Source organism: Crocuta crocuta, unplaced genomic scaffold (assembly GCF_008692635.1).
Source record: "Crocuta crocuta isolate KB4526 unplaced genomic scaffold, BGI_CrCroc_1.0 scaffold26, whole genome shotgun sequence".
Taxonomy (NCBI): domain Eukaryota; kingdom Metazoa; phylum Chordata; class Mammalia; order Carnivora; family Hyaenidae; genus Crocuta; species Crocuta crocuta.
In genome coordinates, this window is record NW_027532249.1 from 17,149,900 (window position 1) to 17,173,944 (window position 24,045).

Sequence of the window (24,045 nt, forward strand, 5' to 3'; positions counted from 1 at the left end):
TCTCTCCTAGAAATAAATAAAACACTAAAAAATTAAAAAAAAAAAAAGAAATGCATTTTGCTCAAAGAAGAAGAAAAGTAAAAGGTAATTTAAAATACCAGGGGTTCAGGGGCACCTGGGTGGCTCAGTCGGTTAAGTGTCCGACTTTGGCTCAGGTCATGATCTCACAGTTCGTGGGTTTGAGTCCCGTGTCGGGCTCTGTGCTGACAGCTAGCTCAGAGCCTGGAGTCTGTTTCGGATTCCGTGTCTCCCTCTCTCTCTGACCCTCCCCTGTTCATGCTGTCTCTCTCTGTCTCTGTCTCTCTCTCTCAGAAATAAATTAAAAAAAAAATACCAGGGGTTCAGGCAATAGTGGCTTTTTTAAAAGTACACTTTTATAACCGCCAAGGTAATGCTTGATTCAGGGAAAAAATCACCAATCAGTGTTCAAACTAGTGGGCAAAATTATGTTGAACAGGATATTGATAGTCTCACAATTTCAACCCACAGAGTACTCATTAATCCCAAAAGGAGGAAGCTAGTTTTCCATTGGAGAAATTTGGTGGATGTCACTTCAACTAAATAGTCAAAATTACCATCACAAAAGCAAAACCATAACTCACACGCAATACAATTTATAAAAGCCAAAAATAAAAACAAAAACAAAAAAGTAGAAATAAAAAAATTACTACCACCATTACAGCCCAAGTAGGCCCTTGTGAAGTGATGAAATAGGAGATAACATTACCTATATAGTATGCTTGCAAAAAAAAAAAAAAATTAATCTGACTCTACCAGTGAGAGACCAACAAGAGAAATGCAGAGACATCAATAAATATGGCACATAGGCCCTGATCAGATGCCCTTTAGGAAAAATGAGCACAGCCACAAAGATCCTTATTGGGATAACGTCTGGCTACGCACTGCCGATTGGATGATAAAAGTAGGGCAAAATGCAACTGTGACTCAATTGTATTTTGAATGACCAGCTCTTTCCTGAAGATTCCAGGAATCTATGTTGTAAAGCCTCACAGTGTGAAAACTCCATGTGACAGGTCTGCTGCATTGGATTGGCTTAGAGGATTCGAGTTTTTGTAGAAAGAATGTGTTTCTGGGGGGCAGTTGTATAAATGGGCATAAGAACTCCGCAAAGAAGGATGCAGATGCTAATAACGCGCATCATGCTGTGCAGTGTTTGTGGATCGGTGTTTGTGGATCGGAACTGCACAGTGAGTGGTGGGGAAATGGTACCGGCTGACAACCAGCAGGAGAAAGTCCCCAAAGCAAGGCACTGCCTTTATTTTGAGCTTGGAGGAAATGTTGCCCAATAGAATGGATTGCTGGGAAAATCAGATCGAGATCTCATCGTCCTTCCCGTTAGGCGGGGATGAGCAGGCAGCTGGCGGGAGCCGCCCTGGCTGGCTCCTGTGCGACAGTCCCGTATTAGCCTCAAATACGGGGAAATCACACAGCCATGGGGAAGACTGGCTGGCAGTCGTTAGGGACAAGCAGTGTTTGGGCCTCTGTGTTTCAGGGGGCGATGGGAGCCGTTAACAGCTTACTTTTAGTTTCAGAAGCCAGAGATATTTTCATTACTGGTGTCCTCAGGCATAGACTTTTTAATTTAAAAAAAAAGAAAGTTCAGGATGGAAATAGCCCATCACTACAGGAACGTCTCTGCGGCAGAAACACATTAGAGTTTACCCGTCAATCTTACCATCGCGCCAGCTTTATTGTGAGTGTCTGGAATGAGGAAGAGGCAGTAGGGAAGACAGGTGAGGCAGGCTACACAGAGGGGCCTCTGGAATCACTAATACCTCAGAAAAGCTGAAGGCTTAATTCCAAAGTGGTTTTGAGACCTTGGGTTTCTTACCTCTTGGGGCTAATAAGAAAGCGACCATTCTGGCTTGGAATTTCCCTACTTCCTCCAAAGCCATAATGTCCCACTTTTCGGATTTTTTTGGACAGGTGTTAAATTGATTCAGGTTGGCTACAAATTCTTTTGTCACTCTCCCCAGCAGGGGGTGGGTTTTATCCCCCNACTGAGCACTTCCAGGCCAGGCCTTTCAGAGCACTGAGGCTTCCGCTCCCTCCCGCTTAGAACCCAGCTCCCATGCTGGGACCAGGCCAAGTGCACCACATGGAGGTCCTAAGCCAGGATGGACTGACAACCCATGGGAAAGCCACGTAGGACATCTCAGCCCAATCGTGCTCCGTGACATCCCTGTCACCCCCTGCAGCAGAAGCAGGCCAGCTAAGGGCAGGCCGCTCAAGAGAACCACACAATCAGGAGACAGAATAAGATGTTGTCTTAAGCTGATAACTTTCCACGTGGATTGCCCTGCAGCAATAGATACCTAAAATTTATAAACGAAAAGTTTCACGAAAGGGAAGATTATCTTGCTAACAAAGCACAAGTCAGAACACTTGCTGGGTGGGAACAGAACTGTTTTGAACACACGATAACATCCTTTATCTTTTAGTGGGTTTGACCTCAAAACCAGCCACAGCTGATGTCCAACACAGAAAATTCAGAGAAAGAAAAATCTCATTCGAATACGGCTTCATCCCGACATGTGTGTTTCACACAGACCTTATTTTTTAAACAGAGTTTATTGTATTTAATACATTATAAAATTTGAAAAATTGTAGGAAAGCAGCAGACTCAAACGGGAGCAAGTCTAACAAGTAGTAATTCTGGCCCCTTTGCAAAACTGATCAGTTTAAAAACAAAGTCATGTTCACATCTGTGAGACGGGCAAAGAAGTGTGACTTCTGTACAAACTACATTTAAAATTTCATGTCTAATGTCTTTCGGATGCAGTGTGCTCGGGAGAGTTTTTCTGAAGTCTTACCCATCCCGCCTAAAGAGAGGACAGGAAGCCTCCATCCTGCAAATAACCTCTATTCATGCTGTATTTGTTTTTGTTAANNTGTGTTTTTTTTTTTTTTAAAAAAAAAAAAAAAAAAGGAAAAAGAAAGACAAAGGAAAAGGAAACAATGGATGGCTGCTGGCAATGAAAACCGTAAGGAGATGCGTCCTCACTGCTCATGGCTTGTTTATCGCTCAGAGGCCTTAGGAGGCCCAGGACACTTCAAGGCCATCACAGCACCAACTGTAGCTACCACCTTTTTGAAACTTTTTTTTTCCTTTTTTTTTGCATTTCCTACCTTTTGACATATATATATATATTTATATATTTTTTTACACCTTGAGGATATCACTATTCCAATTGTTCCCATATGAATACAGCTGTGGTCTCTATTGGATATCAATGCGTCTTTTTATTCAATTTTAGGTCCAGGACTTGGTTTCGCTGTCCCAGCTGCACATAAATGTCCCTTTTTTGTTTGCGTTATTGGTTGTGTACTTTTTTTTTTCCTTTTTGCATAAGAAATCTGTCCGTTTAGTCCAGAGGCTCCTGCTTTATCCGGATGACAGAGGGCCCGCGGGGCGTCCGCCTCAGTTCCCGCCGCAGGACGTACTCGCTGAACTGGGACGAGTCCACTCCTCCTCCACAGGAGGCCACGATTTCGAATCCTCTCTGCTGCAACCTCTCGAGAACCTGCACGGGGGGCAAGACAAGCGTCTGGTTAGGGGCAGACAGGTCCTCTGGCCACACGAACAGCCCAAAGACACGACCTGAAGTTTGAGATCTCGTGCAGCCCTGGGTCATTCTTACCCAACTCCCGAGTCTCTCTGACTTTCTGCTTTCAGAGGAAGACCCTGCGCCGAAGGGCAGGAAGGACGGAACAATCGTGTCCAATACCCAAAACGCGCCTTTACATGCTTGCCGCACACGTGCCGGTTCACTGAATGGCTAGAACCACCCGGCACATTAATGGGCGGTCAGCCCATTTCATGCACGGGAAAACTGAGGCTCACAGCTTATAAGTGATGGAACTGGGTGTTTCCAGCTCAGGTCTGTTTGGCCTCAGATGCCGTGTTTCTTGCAATGTACAACACTCCCTTCTCTGCAAAAAGACGTTTAGATTTCAAATCTCATTTATCACTAAAATATCTTCTATGAGATGATAAATGATATGGCCAGATAGTGATCTGATCTGAAATCTACTCAGCCAGTGATTCATCCTCAACGCACTCACTCTCAGCTCCACCACTGCTGAAGTCTGCCGGTACCACCGTCATCCGTTTCAGTTTGGAAGACGGATGTAATTTCAGTGGCAGAACGAATGGACTGCTGAAGACAGTCGAGATTTATCTACAGGTTTTTGAGTTTGTGGCATTTGAAAGAGATTTATTGCCTTGTGTGCGCTGCCTTGTGGGCATGCAGTAGTTAGATGTTAGAAAACATATCCAAAATAAAGACATTCTAAACTTCCCATATAATAATAACTTCTCATAAGCTCTTTAATTTTGAAATCAAATACCTAGTCCCTGGTTTGATCGCCAATACGTCTGATGGTCTTAAATGTAGAGGACAGTTCCTACGCTCTTCAACAGGCAAAAACACAGAAACTAGAGCATTGTTTCCTTAGGAAACCCAACAAACACTGGACTTGCAAACATTCCCTGGGATTCTGGGTATAATTAAATTATTTCTACACCACTCTAAAGGCAAGATGACTCCATCATAACTTAAAAAAACTCTGGCTCAAAATTTTTAGGGGGAACAATGTGAGGTGTTAAGTAACTTTTAAAATGTACTCACTGTAAAGCGAACCCTTACTGTTTCCTTTTAAATTATTATTTTTTGGTCACCTACTTTTATGTGGAATATAATATGCTATTTTGCAAAAGAGCTAACTAGAGATTGGAAAACAATAAAACTAAAACTGAAAACTAAAACTTCTAACGCTGGCCAATTAAAAAAAACCCCAACAGGCGTCTGGGTGGCTCAGTTGGTTGAGCACCTGACTTTGGCTCAGGTCATGATCTCACAGTTTGTGAGTTCGAGCCCTGCGTCGGGCTCTGTGCTGACGGGGCAGAGCCTGGAGCCCAGAGCCTGCTTTGAGTTCTGTGTCTTCCTTTCTCTCTATCCCTCCCCTGCACGTGCACGCATGCGCGCGCACACACACACACACACACACACACACACACACACACCTCCTCTCTCTCAAAAATAAACATTAACAAAATTTTTTTAAATAACAAAACCCCAAGTCCTTATGAGAACAAAATGAACATTCTAACCCACAGCACTCTTATTTCTATAGACATATTCACAATGCCTACGCACACCACTCAGCAAAGGGACAGAACCAAGAAAACAATCCCTAAGTTCAAAGTCAAGATGTGCTTTGCTGGTAGTTGAATACAAAGGTGAGGACTCAAGAGCTCACGCTAAGACTTCCCCAGCAGAGGCAGGAATGTAGCCTTTCAGCAAGAAAAACCCCAGTTTGCTTAGCCAAACCACTGCACCAGAAAGCATTCATTGCCTTCAGTGGGAGAGCAATTGCAAAGGTAGAAGAAGCTGTGAACAGTAAAGAACCTAACTCTGATATTATATGTCTTGCAGTGATGTAAGGTTGCTAAACTGTTAAATGGTAATTATTCCATATGACCCTTGGATGCGCTCAAAGCTTATTTCAAAGTAATGCAAATAGCTACGTTCTGGCCCTTTCTTTTTAAACATCAATTTGTTAATAGCGAAACTCCTTAAAGTTAGTGATCACTTGAGAATATTAAAATCATTCCAGGAGTGGGTTAGGGGTATCAAGTCTTGCATGCCTTATCCCAAAACCTGCGGATGCCTAGAGGACGGTGCCCATTCCTTGGTCGGGTGGGAGCAGGAAGCTAGAGTCATCGACCGTGTCATGATCATGTCATGGCTGTGTCACCGACGATGTTAATCCAGATGAAAATGTCCACGTCTGATCGGACTTGAAGGACTGGGAAACTTGTCAGGCATATGAATTTGTTCCACAGCCTGAGTGGTGGGGCTGGGGTTTTGTGGGAGAGACGGAGCCCTAGACAAGCAATGCTGTCCTGCCTCCGAGGGGCGCTGCCCCTCCCTCCACCCGGAGGGGGGCTGGGGCGCGCAGTGTGTGCAGGAGGCGAACGGCTTTCAGAGCTTCAGAGGCGTTGATTAACACCGGGTCTTGCGGGGGCACCTCTGGCCCCATCCAGCCCAGTGGCTGCCACACTGCCTGCCAGCCTGTGCCTTTCTCTAGCCCTCCCAGGACCAGCTCCTGCCAGCGTCTCCTGCTGTTTGGTTCTCAGACGTCTGTTCATAGATTTTCAAAATTGGAAGTAGTGGGGCGCGTGGGTGGCTCAGGAGGCCGAGCGTCTGAGTTTGGCTCAGGTCATGATCTCATGGTTCCTGAGTTGGAGTGCAGAGCCTGCTTCGGATCCTCATCCCCTCCTCTCTCTCTCTCTCTCTCTGCCCCTCCCTCACTTGCTCTTTCTCTCTCTCTCAAAAATAAACATTAAAAAAAATTATAAATTATTGTGGAACAGTCTTCAAGAGGCAGGATGGTACAGTAGGTGTTTCTAGTCGTTGAGCTTCGAGAGGGGTTTTATTGGGTCAATCCTGAATGAAGGCATGGGCCCACTCCAATTAAAAAGAGGTCGGGGGGGGGGCGCCTGGGTGGCTCGGTCGGTTGGGCATCCGACTTCGGCTCAGGTCATGATCTGTTTGTGAGTTCGAACCTTTCATCTGTCTCTGCTGACAGCTCAGAGCCTGGACCCTGCTTTGGATTGTGTCTCCCTCTCTCTCTGCCCCTCCCCGGCTCACGCTCTGTCTCTGTCTCTCTCTCTCTCAGAAATAAATGAACATTTATAAAAAAAGGGGGGGGGGAGTGGGAGAAACACCAAGCCCTTACTCCACTGACTTCAAATCATTTTGAGTCACCTACAGGACTCTGGAGTCAAGACCCAGGTGTGCCCCTGCTTTCTCACCAGCAAGACGGGGTTAATGGCGCTTACCTGGGAAGGTGGTTACAAGAAGACACGGAACACACAACCCTTGGAGTGGGGCTGCCACACATTCGTTAAGATGATGAGCAGACCCACCGGCATCTAAGGGACTCGGCACCTCACACGTAAACCAAACTTGTGAATTCCACCCCTGTCACCCATAGACTTCTCCGTCTCGGAAAGCAGGAATCCCATCCACCCGGTTCCTCTGTCAAAAATCGTCGTCATCCCTGACTTCTGACTTAGAACCCGCAGCTCCTGCCAGAAACCTTGTCAGCTCCACTGCACTCATGACATTCAGAATAGGACGCCTCTCAACTGGTGCTAACTGGTCGCTTTGCTTCCGCTGCCCTCCACCAGCCGCTGTAGGGTTGGTGTCCGGAGCGGAGTTACAGCATGCCACGCTTTTGCTCAAAATCCTCAAATGGCTTTTACTCACACAAGCAAATGAACGAAAACCAAACGAAACCAAACCAAACAAACTAAAAATCCCAGGGTGCTTCTCGCCGCCCAAGAGGCCATCTGTGATCGGTTGCTGGCCGCCTGCTGGCCTCGGGTCTCAGGACTCCCTATCTGTCACTTGCTTCAGGCCACATGGGCTCTCCTGATGCCCCTCGTCACGCATGCCAACTCCTACCTCGGGGTCTTCACAACTTGCTGGGCCCTCTGCCTGGGACACTCCATCCCGGCTGCTCTCTTTCCTCACTACCTGACCCCCATTTCTGTTGGTTACTGTTTGGCTCCCTTGTCTTGCCCAGAATGTAAGTTCTCTGAAAACACAGCTATTGTCTATTTCTTCATCTCCTGATGCTCCAGTGCTCACACGGGCACCAGGCACATAGTAGGTGCTCAACAAATACCTGAGGAATGACTGAGTGCACGGAGGGTGTATAGGCTTACCTACCCAGAAGTGATGCCACATGAGAGTTTCCCAGCTCTCTGGACAGAAGGCACTGTGTGAAGGCAAGGTTAAGTAACAGCATTAAGAGCGACATTTGACGCCACACGGTGTACGACAAGGCTGTACCTGGACCGAGTTGAGGTGACAGTAGCCATTCAGTGGAAACCTAATGACGTGCGTCGAGTCGTGATTCCAGCCTGCGTTGACAGAGTTACACATCACATCGCCGATCTCTGGAAACACTTCTTCTATCAAGGATTTGTCCCCACTGAGCGTGATCCTCTCTCCGAGGTCTGGGGCGACACGCACCACTAGGCACTCACAGGGCCGTGAGAAGCGACCAGTTTCTCTGTCCTGCTTCCATCTTTCCATCTCCAACAACATGGGCTGAAGCTGAAAATATTTTGCCTCTTCGTATAACAAAGTGTAGTCCTGACAAAACAAAACAGAAGATATTTCATAGCGCAAAATAGGAACACAAAGCCCTGAAGATGCGTGCAGATATGAGGTGATTGTTTTTCCACCTCTATTATTTGGATAATCAAATCTGTGTGTAAATTTTTCACTAACATTTGTACAGACTCCATGTGCATTCATTCATTCATTCATTCATGCATTCAGCAGTGATGCATTCAGAGCTACGAGTATTAAGGGTCAGGCAGGCCCTCTTCTAAATGCTCCCCATAAAGTAGATCCTGTAACCCCCCAACTCCCCTGTGAATTTGGAACCATTATTATTCCCACTGTGCAGATGAGAAAACTGAGATGAAAAAGACTGAGCCATGACTTTTCTCTTTCAGTAGAGCGGGCCTCTGGGTATTTAAAATTTGTGCGGCGAGAATCCACTTTACGTCCTCCAGAAGGAGCCACGTGTAGGTTGCAGTGAGGGGGGCGCGCATGCACTATTCACGGGAAGCCCTCGCTCCCTGTCACCTTCACTGGCAGCTCACACCCCTCGTGGGAGGCGGGAGAGCGGCTGGAGGGCATGTACTGTGTGCTGCTTTGACCCAAGCGTGGGTGCTGATCCGGGTGGTTTGGGGGAGGCGGAGACACCTGCCGTCCTCCGTGAGGGAGGCAAACACCAGTCCATGATCCCTGCTGGACAGATGTGCAAGAAAGGAGACCTGTCCCTTTCTGAAACGACAGCCACCCATTCTCTGACTACGGTTTCTTTTCCTCTTGCCTTAAAAAAAAAATCTACTGAATTAGAACAGAAATCTAGCAAGCAGGTATTAACACACATGCACACCCAGGTCACCGGATGGGAGGACAAAGGAGGAAGAGGGAGGCAGCAACGGAGAACTGATGTTATCGAGCAGGTCAATGTCCTGTCTACGCGTAGCTGTGAACAGTCATCTCAGGGTGTGAGGCAAGTGGACGCTTGTCCGGACACGCTGGCCGAGAACGTTTTAAGGAGCTGACACGGGGGTGGCTGCCGTCCTTCCACGGCCTGGAGCTGGCGGGTGGTGCCCGGTGCCCGCAGCGGAGCCTACCCGGAGAGCCCGGGCCCACACGGCCAGAGCCCTCGGCCATCTGTAGGGGATGGCGCTCGGAGAGGATGACCACAGGAAAACGGGTTTTATTTGGCACTCTGCTCTTTCTCTTGTAGATTAAGCAGCAAAAGCGGCAGCGGCGGCGGCATTATTCAGGGCTTCCAGGGAAAAGCATGGAGAGGGGAGAAAGTGCCAGTGAGCCTCCCGCGGGGATCTTCCACTTCCTGTGGCGAGACACTTGGGCCAGGCGGAGACGCTGTGCCAGACACCCCTCAGCACAACAGATCGCGTCCGTACTGTCTTGTCCTGGCGACCCCATTATTGCAGGAGTCCTGGATCCCAGCGGGAGAGGAGCCCGCTGCCCTCACCACCTTCCATTTCACGTACTGGCACCTGCTTCACCTCCGGACCCGTAGGAGGTGCCGTCTGGTTTGAGGAGAGGAGAATAAAGCTGAGGTGTGGCCACGCTTAGAACAGGACAGAAGTGAGGCCCCCTTGCCCAGATGGAGGGCGGGAGTGGGACAATGTGGGCTCCTCCTGGGTACCTGGGACCCCCCCACTGAAGTACATCAACCATGAGATGCTGACCTTCATCTTTCACTTACTTATCAAGATAACAGCTCAAAAGGAGACTTAAAAATGGCATTGACAGTTAACAAGCAATAGAAATGAGAACTTCCTATGAGAATTAAAAATTTTAGCACAAGGCATGCCAGGGTGACTCAGTTGGTTAAGTGTCTGACTTCGGCTCAAGTCATGATCTTGGCAGTTTGTGAGTTCAAGCCCCGTGTTGGGCTCTGTGCTGACAGCTCAGAGCCTGGAGCCTGCTTTGGATTCTGTGTCTCCCTCTCTCTCTCTGCCCCTCCCCTGCTCATGGTTGGTCTGTCTTTCTCTCTCAAGAATAAACATTAAAAAAAATTGTTAAACACAAGAATCTGGACTCCAGTGAAAATGTATCATCAAGGCTTCAAATCTGAAACTGCTTAAAGCAGTCTTAATGACCAACCTTGACCCTCTGGAGGAAGTAATTCTTTCAAACACTGCTGAATAGTGACCATTAGCCTTTGATTAAATGCTTCCAGTGATGGGAAGCTTACTATCTAACAAGGCACAGAGCTGACTTTGTTGGCCTCTCTGATTGTGGTAAGCATTTTGGTTAGAATGACCTTAATTTCCCTGTAGTTCCAACTTATTTGTTCGAACTCTGCCATCTGGGGTTACAAGATCCTAAACTTTCTTTGACATGTTAACCCTTCAAACATCTGAGCAAAACTGTTACGTCTTCGTATGATTCACACTGAAAACACCCCAGCTTTTCAGCTCTTTCTCATCTGATATGATTTAGAGGTCCTTCAACATGCGTGCTTGACTCTGTCAACATACTTCTGAAAACCCAAACCGGAACTGAACATAACATCTCAGATGTGATCTAATGAGTGCACTGTAAAACCTTCGCTTGGCTGGATACTCCAACCACTATTAAGGCAGCCTGGGTTCACTTCCTAGGGCTGCCGTAACAATTGCCCCACATTTAGTGGCTTAAAACCACACAGATTTATTCTCTTACAGTTCTGGAAGTCAGAAGCCTAAAACAGGTCATTAAGGTGGAGTTTCTTCTGGAAGGTCTAGGGGAGAATTCATATCCTTGATTTTTTCAGCTTGCAGAGGCGGCCCACATTCCCTGCCCTGTGGTCTCACATCACTCTGACCTCTGCTATTGTCACAGCTTCGCTGACTCTGAGCCTCCTGCCTCCTTCTTTCACTTGTAAGGACCCTTGTGAGTGCGCTGGGCCCACCTGGATTATCCACGATAATCCCCCCATCTCAAGACCCTTAACTTAATCACATCTGCCACAACGTCCCTTCTGCCATGTAAGACGACACATTCCAGGATTCCAGGAATGACATGTGGACATCTTGGGCAGGGTGAGGGGGGCAGGGGGGACGGGGCATTATTCCACCTACCACACGGCATCGGCCCGTATTAACTATTTTGTCTGACCTACTACCCTATGAGTTTATGGTTTGCTTATAGTGATGGCGCCACACCTTTTCCTAGGAGCTGCTGTTGAGCTAGGCCCTTCTCTTTCAGCATTTGGGAAACATTTTCAGTCCTCCATTATGTATCCCTCTTCAAACTGTTGGAATCTGTCCCAGCATACTGAGAAGATGTGCATTCTTTCACCCAATGTTCTGCTCTCTCTCTCACAATTTTTTTTTTTTTGTCATTTTGAACCAGGTGTTCTGTTTCTAGATGGAGTAATGACAGGACACGGCTACATGCAGACCTTGGTTCAGGTTGATGCTCAGTAATAAACAAAGACTCTGGATTCTGGCTATTCAATAGTTAGAAAACCTAGAATTCAGAGATCCACCAGCCCATCATTATGGCATTTGCTGGGTGTCTGGTTGAAATACGGTGTGTTTGGGTGGGACCCCAAGGGGAAGGCTGGACATGTGGGAGGGGCCCAAGTCTCCGAACTGCCCAGAGATTCTCCTTAACTGTCTGGTGCTCCAGTCTCCTTATCTATAAACGGAGAGAAGTCAATTACCTCGAAGTCGCTTCCAGCCCTGATATCTGAGTCTATACCCATGACAGTGTCCTGACCCACCAGTCTGTCTACCATAACCTGAAGGTAATGAGGCTAACAGGACTTGGGGTTGCAGATCTCCCTATGCTGATTCTAAATCTTCACCTTCTTTTCCCCGCTGAGGGTACAAGCCACATGGGTAATGCATGAAGTCTGGCCACGGCCTGACAGAGCGCCTCCGTATAGGATGCTGCTCATGTTCATCGTGCTGTGCTCCTGAAAAATGAGGGAAACACTGGCCGTTATTAGACTGTTGGCCCTGCTCAGTGATCTCTCAAGGATTCTGCCAGCAGTTACTGAAATGAAGTCTAAAGGGGTCCCCTGAAGGTCATCTTGTACCCTGGGACATATCTCACGGGGCCTGGTCGTGAACTCTCTCAGGCCACCAGGTGTTCTTTTACTCTCTCTTGACCACCGTGCTGTTGCTCTGGCCTCTGGGGCAGAGCACCGTCGGCGCTGGGGCAGCGGCCGCAGGAGGAGAGCCAAGCACCCGGGCTCCGCCTGACCACCGGCCCCCCCACACTGACTGGCGTCCCAGCTCCAGAACTAAAAATGCCCTCGTTGCCGCTACCATTTTCTGCACGGCTGAGCTCACGCTGGCCGTTCGCCTGCCTGGCAGGCTCCTTTACGGCCGTCGTTCTGCCCTTCCAGTCCCAGCTTGCCGGGGATGGCCCCGACGGCCGACTCGCGCCCACAGCTGCTTTCCTCGGAAACCTCGTCTTCCTGTGCTTCCACAATCGGGAGCATTTCATTCTGTCTAGATCCCATATTTTTTAGAATTTATCAAGTTTCCCTTTCGAGGCCCTGATGTTGTGTTCATTTCCTTCTGCTCTCTGAATGTTTTGAAATCTTCTTTCCTTACACCCTGGTTCCTATCTGGCAACGCCCACCGTTCCTTTCTTTGGTTTTTACAACCTCTCGACAACGCTGTCTCTTATCCCCAAGGCATGAGGTGGAAATGGGCGGGAGTTTATGGGACAGCAGCAGGTGTGGCCCCAGATTTCCTTTTGAAGGAAATAAAACCCAAAATGACATTAGCTTTTCAGCAAAGCAACTGCAGAATGTACTAGATGCTGTCACTCCTCTGCCCTGCTTCTGTGCCAGTTGTATCTTCTTGAATTAGGAAGGGACCGTCCATTTCTTGCGTGGCCTCCTATCCGGGTAGAGGGAAATAGATTATTTGCAGACCTATTATCACAGTTAAAGAATTTTAAGATCCTAGAATACACATTTTCAAAATAATATTTTTTTTTTAGATTTACAATGGTTTTTTGAGGCAGAGAAAGATCAAGATCCCATTTTACAGATGAATAAATTGAGCTTTGCTAGGACCCTGGAGATAGGTACGTGGGACAGGAAGGTAAATATGGGTGGACTCCAAAAGGCAAATGGACCGTGTCTCAAAAGCTTATTTTTTGATTAAATATTTGGAATTCAGAAAACATTCTCCCTAGGGAGAGGAAAGTAATATACACCATGCATTACTTTCCAATTGCTGCTGTAAGAGCTCACCACAAATTTGGTGGCTTCAGCCCACACAGATTCACTCTCACACAGTTGTGGAGGTCAGAGGTCTGGAATGGGTCTCAGGCAGCGCTACCTAACATCAAGGTGGGTGCCGGTGGGGCTGCCTTCCTATAAAAGGCTCTAGGGGACAATGGGTTCCCTTGCCCTTTCCAGCTCCTGGGGCTGCCTGCATTCCTTGGCTCCTGGCCAACAATCACATTCCTTCCTTCATCAGACGTTGACCCTCCCCACTCCCTCTTTCATTTACAAGGACCTTTGTGATTCCACTCAGCCCCGCCTGGATTATACAGGATATTCTCCCCATTTCAAGACCCTTAACTTAATCACGGCTGCGAAGTCCCTTGTGCCACGTGAGGTAACATATTCTGGGGATTAGGATGTGGACCCCTTTTTGGGGCATTAGTCAGCTTGCCGCACACATTTACTGACTCCACCGAACAGTTCAGAGGTTTCTTTAACTCCTCACGGCCTTCAAGTTATACACAGCAGTTGGCACATCCTTAGACTCAAAAGGCAAATCAGTCACTTATTCATTTTAAAATCTGTTAACGTGCCAGATGCCGTGCTAGGCGCTGTGGGTACAAAGCGGGTTCTTCTCTGGGGAATGTGTCCAGTTCACCCCCGGTGCATCCGGGGTGCTCCAGGAGCTCTTCACTGCCCTGGGGCCTCCCGCATGCACGCGCGTGGCTCCCCAGGAGGCAGGGCATGTTTATATCAGGGGACCCACAACGCAGGGGCACCGAGAAGATGAGAGGAAATGGAGGATTTTATATTTTACGTTTCAAAAATAGCATCCAGGTAGTAGTTACAAGGAAAAAAAAAATCTCTGCAGGACTTAATTTCCCTTAGTTCCAAATTTTATTTTCTCCTTCCTTCCCTTCCCTTCCTTCTTCTCTCTCACTCACTCTCACTCTCTCTCTCTTCCTTTCTTCATTCCTTCCTCCCCTCCTCGCTCTTTCGCTCTCTCTCTCTGTCTCCCTCCTTCCCTCCTTTTTTTTTTTTTTTTGGTGGGAGGTGCGCCACCATAGTTTTTTCAGTATTTCAGGTCTGGGGTGTCTAAACTTCTTAATTTCCCTGGTTCTGCACTATTTTTTTCCCTTTTTTTTTCCCCTAAAAGGACTTACTAGTTTTACAGCAGTTTCAGGTTCACAGTTAAAATTGAGGGGAAAGTATAGAGATGTCCCCTATATCCCTGTCCCCACACATGCACGGCCTCCCACATTATCGCCATCTCCCACCCAAGTGGTGCATCTGTTACAATGGATGGACCTACGTCACCCAAAGTCCGGAGTTTATCCCAGGCTCACGTTTGCCCTCGTACCTTCCGTGGGTTTGGACATGTGTCCACCATTACGGCACCACACAGAGCAGATGCATTGCCCTAAACTCCTCTGTGCTTTCCCTGCTCATCCCTCCCACCCCTCCATCCCCTTTCTTTTCTTCAAAGCCCAGAAAGACTGGCCCACTTGCTCCTTTTCCCCTGCTGCCTCGCGATACTTCTGGCCAGCAGCACCAACTTCCGCTTTCTCCTGACTCCTCTTGTTTTTCAGGGGTGGAGGGGGAGGATACCCAGCCTGAGATTTATCCTGATGGCTATTAAAGGGAACAAAAGCAATGGCAAGATGTCCCTTCTCTACGCGGCCACTGTCTCTGTCCCCCACCACCGCTGGATCTCCCCGGAGAAAGGTAACGGACACACAGGAGATCACGACGGGGTGCTTGAGGCGACCCATCTACATTCTGAAGCCACACCCGGGCTTGGTGAGTCACCCGCAGACTGCCTGCAGGAGCGAGGGCAGGGGTTAGAGATGCGATCTGAGATGGTGCCAGGGCTAGGGGCTGGCGGTCCTGCCTGCCTCCCACTCCTCCTCGGTCGTGCAGCTGGCCCTGCTTCTGAAGGAGTGTCCTTGGGAGGGACAGAAGTGGCCCAGAGCAGGGGTACCAGGAGTAACTGATTCTGCACCAGGGATGCAAGGAGGCAACGGCTGAGACTACAGGCTGGGGCAGCCGTCCTAAGTGGGCACTCTCTTAGGTACTGGAGACTTCTTGGGGGTCCACCCAGCTCACCACTCTGCCTTCTTTGAGAACGTTCGACCCTCAGGAGTGAGTGCCTAGAACGCGTGTCTGGGTTATCACAGCTGCTCGGCTAAAGCATAAGCATTGATGCCACCTGAGCCAGTCAGACGGTCTCTGTAGAACGAAGGAAGGGGAAAGAACCCCTGGGCAGTCCTGGGGCAGAGCCCTGGCCAGCACTCTAGAAGCCCGCACACCCCATGACTGAGGTCCTCAGAGCTGCCCTGCTATTCCAGCCCTGAGAGAATGCTCCTGCTAATTCCATGAGATAAGCCAGTATCCCTCCCATAAAAACCCCCTTCCTCTCATTCTTCCTGGTTCTCAACTTGGGCTGATTTTAACCCTAGAGGACATGTGTCAATGTCTGGAGACATTCTGGGTTGTCATAACTGGGGGGAAGGGGGGGGTGCTACTGGCATGTAGTGGGTGGAAGCCAGGGATACTGCTCAACATCCCACAATGCAAAGGACAGCCCTAGCACAAGGTTGGAAGCTCTGAGCTTGACCGTGATCCTTTTTGTTGCAACCGAAGGAACACATAACTCATCCTGACCGACGGTCAAACGAGCGTGCCAGCATTCAGACACCCGGGGCTGCTGACACGACGTAATACAAAGTGCACATCACCAGAGATGTATTCGCACCAAAATGTTTAGCTCAGGCCATCAGGCCCTCAGCTGCAACTTGCAGTTTACAGGAAATTAGAGGCTAGAGTAAAGAACTAAAGTACCCATGATGAGGCAGTCAGACAAATTCAGACGAGGGGCATTCTGTGGGGCACCTGGCCCCGTTTCGTCAGCAAGCTGGCATTATATAAAAAGCAACGCACTAGGCTAAGTAATAAAGGGAAGGGACATCCTGGATTCAATCTGTGTTCTTAGATCAGATACCGTCTGGGAAAAACCACTTGTAAAGGAAATTTTGGAGTCAACCTGGGAAATTTGAATATGGCTCCAGAATTAGAGGAAATAAGATTTCGTTGAAATAGGAAGGTAGAAATTATGGTCTGAAATAAGGAGAGAAAAATTCCAAAAGGCCAAGCGCTAAAGTTTTAACGCTGGTAGTCTCTGAGAGTTGGGGACACGGGGCTTTTTTTGCCTGTGTATATTTTCAAATCTTCTACAATGTACAATGTACATATACCTTTTCTATAATCTTAAAAGGTTATTACGAGTAACGAACACATCTTTTAACTTAAGCCAGGGATAGGTAAGTTGTGGGCTGTCTAATTGCAAATTCTTCTTTATCTAGGAAGGGTGGGCATTGATCAGAGACCACAAAAGATGTTAGCAACATTGGGGACTCTTACCAAAGATGTTCAGAATAAAAGAATAGAGAGAGGTAATTTTGTAGTTCTCAGTCAAAAAGGGCACCAAAGTTGTGGACTCCAAAAGGGCACCAAAGTTCTGGACTCCTTGTGTTCCGGGAAACACAGCTGTGTGTGCGCCCCGTACAGCACGTGTACGTAAGCAGAAGATAAAGCAATGATGAACCGGTCAGTATAACGGGTTGGGGATGGGGAGGGGAAGGGGAAGGGAAGAAGGACAGTCATCTCCATAATAAAACAGGGCACAGAAGCTCTATAGTCACATATTTAGGGAACAGATTCCAGGGGCTTTCAGCGGGAGCAGGGCACAAACAGCTGCCGCTTAAACGATGTTCTGAAATGTGAAATTGCCTAAATTCTTAAGCGGGCGTCCAGCCCATATGGTATATTTGCAGAATGGGATTTTACGGGGTTGAGGATGCCGAGAAGCCAACGTTTCATGCGTTCGCTCAACCCAGCACCGAATAGCTGGAGAGGGAAGCAGGAAGTCAGGGAACCCTTTCCCTGGCAAGCCCGGGCCGGACAGACTCCCTCCTCATGCTGTGTTCCTTCTCCCAGGTCAGGAAGCAGACCCCGACAAGGAGGAAAGCACCGACTGTATGGCTCAGGCACGGGCAGGCCGTGTGCACGTCTGTGTGTGTCCCCCAGACTGCTGTCAACTCCTTCGTCAGCCGTGGGAGCAAGTGGCCACCTCAGCCTCCCTTCTCCTCCTGCTGCAACTCCAGCTTCCAGAACGCCCCGTAATTTACAGCCTGTCGCCCAGAGGTTCTGTGGAAAACATTTCAGGGCCCTGGGAGACGCCCTGGGGCCATTTCAGGGGCCAGGACTGTCCACAGCTTAACTCCCGTGAGGAAGTCTATCTTTCAGCGTCTAACTCGAATGCTCTTGACAAAAAAAAAAAAAAACAAACAAAAAAAACCCACTAGCCATGTTTAAATGTGTTCAAAATACCGAGCTCCGTTTCTGGAACACAGGGCAACTAAAAGCAAGTGACTGTTACCATGTTCCAAATGTAATTCCCGGTCAGTTGTTTTGTAGTCCTGGAGTCTGCGTCTCTTTCAGTCATGGGCTGACAAATTAATACTTTACCCTCCTAAGTTGCTCAGGATGACGATATATACACGTTTTATATCTCCCATTTAGTCCTATAAATTAAATAGTGGGTTGCCTACTTAGCTTCTGGTCTCCTGTGACTTGTTGAACCTTTTTCTGCTGTATTTATGTTAACTAATACTAAGTAATTCTATGTGCCCAGCACACAACGTCCTTTAGAAAAACATAAAAATGTCCCTGCCTGTGAGAGTCCTACAAAGTAGAGAGTCCCGATATATACATAAAGCACCCAGAGTTCGAACATAAGAAAGTATATGATGAGGTAAACCAGAATCTGGCTTGAACTGGGACTCACTTCACTCATATTTATCCATCCACACATTCATTCACTCACACCACAAATATTTACATGCTTAGTGTGTGTCAAGGCTGCGCGAGAGTGACAGCCACTGCTGGCCAGCTTCCCCAGCGACAACTCCCAGCCCCTATCCCTTGCTCATTTGTCTCTCACTGTAGAGGCCAGAAAGGAAAAGCATTACTTTCTCAGCTTCCTTAGCATCGAGGGGAGGCTCAGTTCTAGCCGATGACGTAGAAGTCTACTTCTGAAGGACAGAATCTTCTGAGTTTAAACATCTTATACACCATCTTCCTGCCTTGAATGAGGATGTGATGCCTGGAGCTGCGGCAGGCACCTTATGACCCTGAGGTGACAAGCATGAGGCCAAAACATCAACAGTGAGGATGGCATGTTCAAAGATACAGAGTTCTGGTCCTTGATGCCACCAATGAGCAGATACCATGGTCCGTAAGCACAGACCTCTGACTTCTTATGTGAGAACAAAACAAATTTCCATTGAGTTTTTAAGGCTCTGCTGATTGAGTATTCCCACACCTGCAGCCAAAAGCACGTGGAACTTACAGCTGGGTACACAGCACTCAACAATGGAGACGAATAGTTGCAAACGTACAGTGTGGGACCATGGAGGGTGACAGGGGCCAGGCAACCCTAGGCTGGAGGAGGCGTGGATGGCTTAGTGATGAGTACAATGAGCCCTATGCGACACGAGCCAGAAGAGCATTAGGCAGACGGAACGGTCTCTTTGGAGGGAACAAGAAGATGGTATGTTTGCGGAACTAAGAAAGTCCTGTAGGGCGTATGTGTAGGTAAGAGTTGAGGGGCGCGGGGGGCAGAGCCTCTGGGCCTCGTGGGCTCCAACAAGGATGTGCTGCTTTGCTGCACGAACGATGAACGGGAAGCCTCCGCACAGCTGTAAGCAGGGGTCTTACGTGATACACTATTTTTTTCCAAAAGCATCCCTTGGTGAGGGAGGGGGTGGGAGATGGAAGATGGGGGAAGGGAGAAGGGTATGGCTATAAAAGGGCAACAGAAGGGATCGTGGCCATGATGGAAGTGTTCTGTGCCTTAACTCTATCAATGTCAACATCCTGGTTGTGCTGTTACACCACCATTTTGTAAGATGTCACTATTGGAGGGAACTGGGTAACTGAGGGTCTGTGATTTCCTACAACTGCATGAGAGTCTACAGTGACCTCAAAATAAAAAGTTTAATGAGAGGGGCGCCTGCAAGGCTCAGTCAATTGAGCATCCGACTCTTGATTTCAACTCAGGTTATGATCTTGTAGTTTATGAGTTTGAGCCCCGAGTCGGGATTCTCCCTCTCCCTCTCTCTGCCCCTTCCCAGCTCGCACGTGTGCACATTCTCTCTCAAAAATAAACATATAAAAAAAAGTCTGATGAGAAAAAGTGTCTCTGGGTTTCAACATGAAGAGTGGGAAAGAGGGGGAAAGAGCGGAAGAGGGAAGCCAATTATGAAGGCACTCCTAGACATCCAGAAAGCTGAGCCTTGGACAGGGAGGTGGGATGAGAGGGGTAAACTGACTGGAGAACTATCTGGAAGGTATTACAGACTGGCTCACTGATGGATCATGTGTGGGTGGTGAAGAAGAGGAAAAATGACTCCCAGGTTCCTGCCTAGAGCAGGTAGGTGGATTCTGACATGTTTGGGTTTTTTTTTTTTAATGTTTTACTTATTTTTGAGAAAGATAGAGAGACAGAGTGTGAGTGGGGGAGGGGCAGAGAGAGAGGGAATCACAGACTCTGAAACAGGCTCCAGGCTCTGAGTTGGCAGCATAGAGCCTGCCCCCAGGCTCAAACTCCTGAGCTGTGGGATTATGACCTGAGCCAAAGTCAGACACTTAACCAACTAAGCCACCCAGGCGCCCCAGATTCTGGGACTTTTTTACGGAGATGGGACACAAAGAAAGAGAGCAGGTTTCACGGTGGGTAGAGGGGGACGGTGGGAGGTGGAGGCGGGCATGGCCACCTGGTGAATGGGCAGCGTAAGGGCCCAAAGAACTCTCCAGGCAGAGTTTCGGAATGGACACCTGGAAATGCAATCCCCTTAAAACTGAACTAAAAGGGATATTTCCTTTCCCTAAGTCCACTGCATTCCTTCTAGGAAAACATGAGCGAGTAGAAAACCATTGTCCTCCCTGCCCCCCAACTGCCACCGTATCACACTTGGGGCCCTTCTCCCTCTGCTCACTCACTCGCTCTCCAAAACGGGCAGTCCAGACCTGGCTGGTGGACGCCTGACCTCTGAGGCACCTCCAGCAGGCCCCGCTCCTTCTCCTGACTCCCCTCGCTCCCTGTGTCTGGCGCAGAACTCAACTCACTTCCTGTCTCTGCTTTCTAGAAGCAGTGCTGACACTCTTCCTAGCTCTCTGTTCTGCCTGCAGCTGGTGAGAGGGCCTGCTGCCTAAACCCAGCCAGCTCTCTCTACTCTCTGAGCAGGTGCATCCCCAGGTTTATGCTGAGGGCTGCGTGTAGGAGACCTCACTTCGGCCTCTGCGTAAGATGCTTGCCAGTGAATGAAGTGGTGTGAGGGGAAGACAGGAAAGACGTCTGAAAGCTGGCAGAGGAAGAAAACATGACACACTGAAAATTACCCTTGAAAACTCTCTAGGAAGGTGCCATATGAGAAACAGACTCTCAATATGTTTTCCTTCCTGAGTTGGAAGAGATCATCATTGAAAAGTAGCTTGCTTTCATAAGGAGCCATGGTGCACAAACCAACTTCCTGTATCTTTAAATCCTGAAGCACACTCAGTGTGGTCACAGGCACACTCTATGGGAGGCCCCCGGGCACTGCTGTTGCCACAGGGACACGCTCACCCTCAGGCTTGTTCCTGGGCTGCTGGGAACCACACACGCTAGTTGCAATTCTTCAGCTTTCTCTCCCATTTTCTCACCAAATGTATATTTGGCAGGTGCTCCATTGTTCAAAACCCTGAAGGAGAGGCTGGACCAATGGCCCCCGGAACCCCTCTCAATTTGGGATCTAATCTTCTAGATCTTCTGTGTATTTATACACATATACAAATAATTTTTCACATAAATAACGAGTATGGTTATACACATCATGCAACGTAGTATTTTTCACTGAACGATAAAATCCTGGTGACTTTTTCCCCCCACACATCAGATAATAAAGCTATTTGGGTAAGCATCTGCCATTGCTGAACATTTTTTTAGTTGTATCGAGTTTTTGCTATTACAAACATGACTACAAATGAACATTCTATGTCCAGGTATCTTTGCATATTTATGTAACTATTTCTAGAAAATAAACGAATAGACTTGGAATTGCTAGATCGAAGAGTATGTATGATTGAAAATTTAAAAACTGCTGAATTGCCCTCCAAACATATTTATTCCCAGCCACAATATATATCCCCAACACTGTATATTACCAATTTTTAAAATGTTTGTCAATCTGATGGATAAAAAGGTGTATCTGAATTTTTGTTCCTTTGATACTACAGAGATTCAGTATCTTTTTTTTTCAACTGTTTGTTGGCAATTTCTATTTTTTTTCCCTTTGGGATATTTTTGTTTACATCTAAAATGTTTTCCATTGGGTTGTTTGTATGTTTCTTATAGATTTTAGGAACTCTTATTAATGATGTTAATTTTTTATTGCAAATATTTCCTGTAGTCTAACACTTGTCTTTTATTTGTATGTGGTGTCTTTAATTCAAATTTTTCTTTCTAAAGGCTACACTGTGGGTATTAAGTCTTCCTTTGGTAGGCCCTCTCTGCCTCAAAATTATACATTCAGAAATTCCTTTATATTTTTTTCTGATATTATAATTTTCATTTTTATGTTCATTTCTGGAATATCTGTGAACTTATGAGACAGGGCTTTGGCTTTACATTTGTTTCCAAATATCTCTGTGCCAACAATCTCAGTGCCAGTTACTGATTATTGCTTTATTTTCCCACTGACTGAAATACCACCTTTATAATATATCAAATTCCTTTATATACACATCTGTCTCCAGACTTGTTCTTCTCCATTGATCTTTTTGTCAATTTCAGCCCAGTCAGGACCACACTTTTTAATTACTCTAGTATGTTTTGATGTCTGGACATCAAACATAAGAGTAATTATGTAAGAGTAAAACAAGAGAGTAAAGAGTAAAACAAAAGAGACATCCACCATAGCCCACTATTACCACTATTAGTATCACCTGCAATAGTTTACTTAGCTATTCTTTTTCTTAAATGCTTATTTATTTTTGAGAGAGAGACACATACAGAGAAAGAGAGAGGTAGGGTGCATGCCCGCCTGAGCTGGGGACGGGCAGAGAGAAAGGGAGAGACAGAATGCCAAGCTGTCAGCGCAGAGCCAAATTCGGAACTTGAATTCATGAACTGTGAGATTATGACCCGAGCTGAAATCAAGAGTCTTATGCTTACTGGACTGAGCCAACCAGGTGCCCCTATTTAGCTATTCTTAAGCTTTGTTTCTTCTACATAAACTTTATAAATGGATCAAATCTCATTTAAAAAACATCTGTGACTTAAATGAGTTTGTGTTGAATTTGTAATTTGGGGACAGGGGACATTTAACAATATTGAGGCATCCCCTCCAGGAACACCGGATTTCCCTTCATTTATTCAACTCTTCTTTTATACCTGTACGTAGAGATTTACAGTTTTCTTAACTAGACTTTGCCCATTTCCTGTTAGGTTTATTCCTAGGTATTATATTGTGTTGCTTTGTGAGGGGGACATTTTTCTATTATACCTTATGATTCGCTCTTGCTATTCTGTAGGAAAGCTACTTGTTTTGATTATGATACATTGATCCTGAATGGAGATGCCTTAACGAGTTCTTCACTAATTTTAACAATATTTAGTTGATTCTTTAGGATATATTTACAGAATATTAACAGCTGGAAAGATTAGTATATCTTAAAATATATTTTTGTAAATTTCCTTTTAATATGAATACTTTCTAGTTGTTCTTGTCTGATTTCACTGCCTACGTTGCCACCACAATGTGAGATTAACAATAACACTTGTTACTCACTTCAAAGGGAACAATTCTCAAATTTTACTGTTAAGGATAATGCTTGCTTTCAATATCTGAGACAAAAATTCTATTAAGCTAAGGAGGTTTCCTTTTATTTTCTACCTCACTAAGGCTTATCAGAAATAAGCTTGGAATTTAATCAACTTATTTTCAATGTGTTAAAAATAAATTATAATTCAATCTTTAAATAAAATCAGTCCCTCCTTTGGTCACAGAAAGCTTTAATGACCATATACTCTATTTCATGAAAACAGTATAAGCATGTCAGAGACCTCTGATGTCATTAGAGCTGGTAGATGTTAAAAATGTAGAACTTGAAATATTTTTTGGGGGGAGCGCATCAAAACAAATCACATATTTATGCTATTGGTAATTTAATGTGAATCCCTCACCTTGAAATCATCAGGAATGAGGAGTTTTGATGTTCGTAGAAAATTCAAGATATATCTGAACATCTGTCCATCTCTGTCAATGAAATAATGCTGTTTGAGACTGTCCAAAACAATGGGCTCTGTACCATCAAAAAGTCTTCCGATTCTGTGATAGAAAAGAGGGAACAGTGAAAACAATTAGAATCGATTGTTTGGCCACTAAAACTAAGAGCTCCCGTTTTGTGTCACTGTCAATGGTAGCAGTTTCAAAGACGGCAGTCAGGAAAAATCACCCGTTATGTAGTTATGGTTCTCTGAGAGGTGCCGGTCCTTGCCTGATAAATATTTCAGGACCAGACAATTCAAAATAGTTTCAGGCTTTCTCAAGTAAATCCTTTTATTCACTGTCTGTTACCTGTAAAGAAAATGTCCCTGACATGGTGATTATG

At 46.6% G+C, this 24,045-nt stretch overlaps 1 protein-coding gene across 1 annotated transcript in view; it reads right to left on the bottom strand.

Moving 5' to 3' along the window:
• Nucleotides 1–2,917: 2,917 nt before the first annotated feature.
• Nucleotides 2,918–24,045, bottom strand: part of KCTD1 (potassium channel tetramerization domain containing 1) — a 90,312-nt gene continuing 69,184 nt past the window's right edge. Inside the window, 3 exon segments of the mRNA XM_077778212.1 lie at nucleotides 2,918–3,545; nucleotides 7,887–8,192; nucleotides 23,618–23,762. Of these exon segments, the coding sequence (XP_077634338.1) occupies nucleotides 3,387–3,545; nucleotides 7,887–8,192; nucleotides 23,618–23,762 (610 nt within the window). The 3' untranslated portion in view covers nucleotides 2,918–3,386.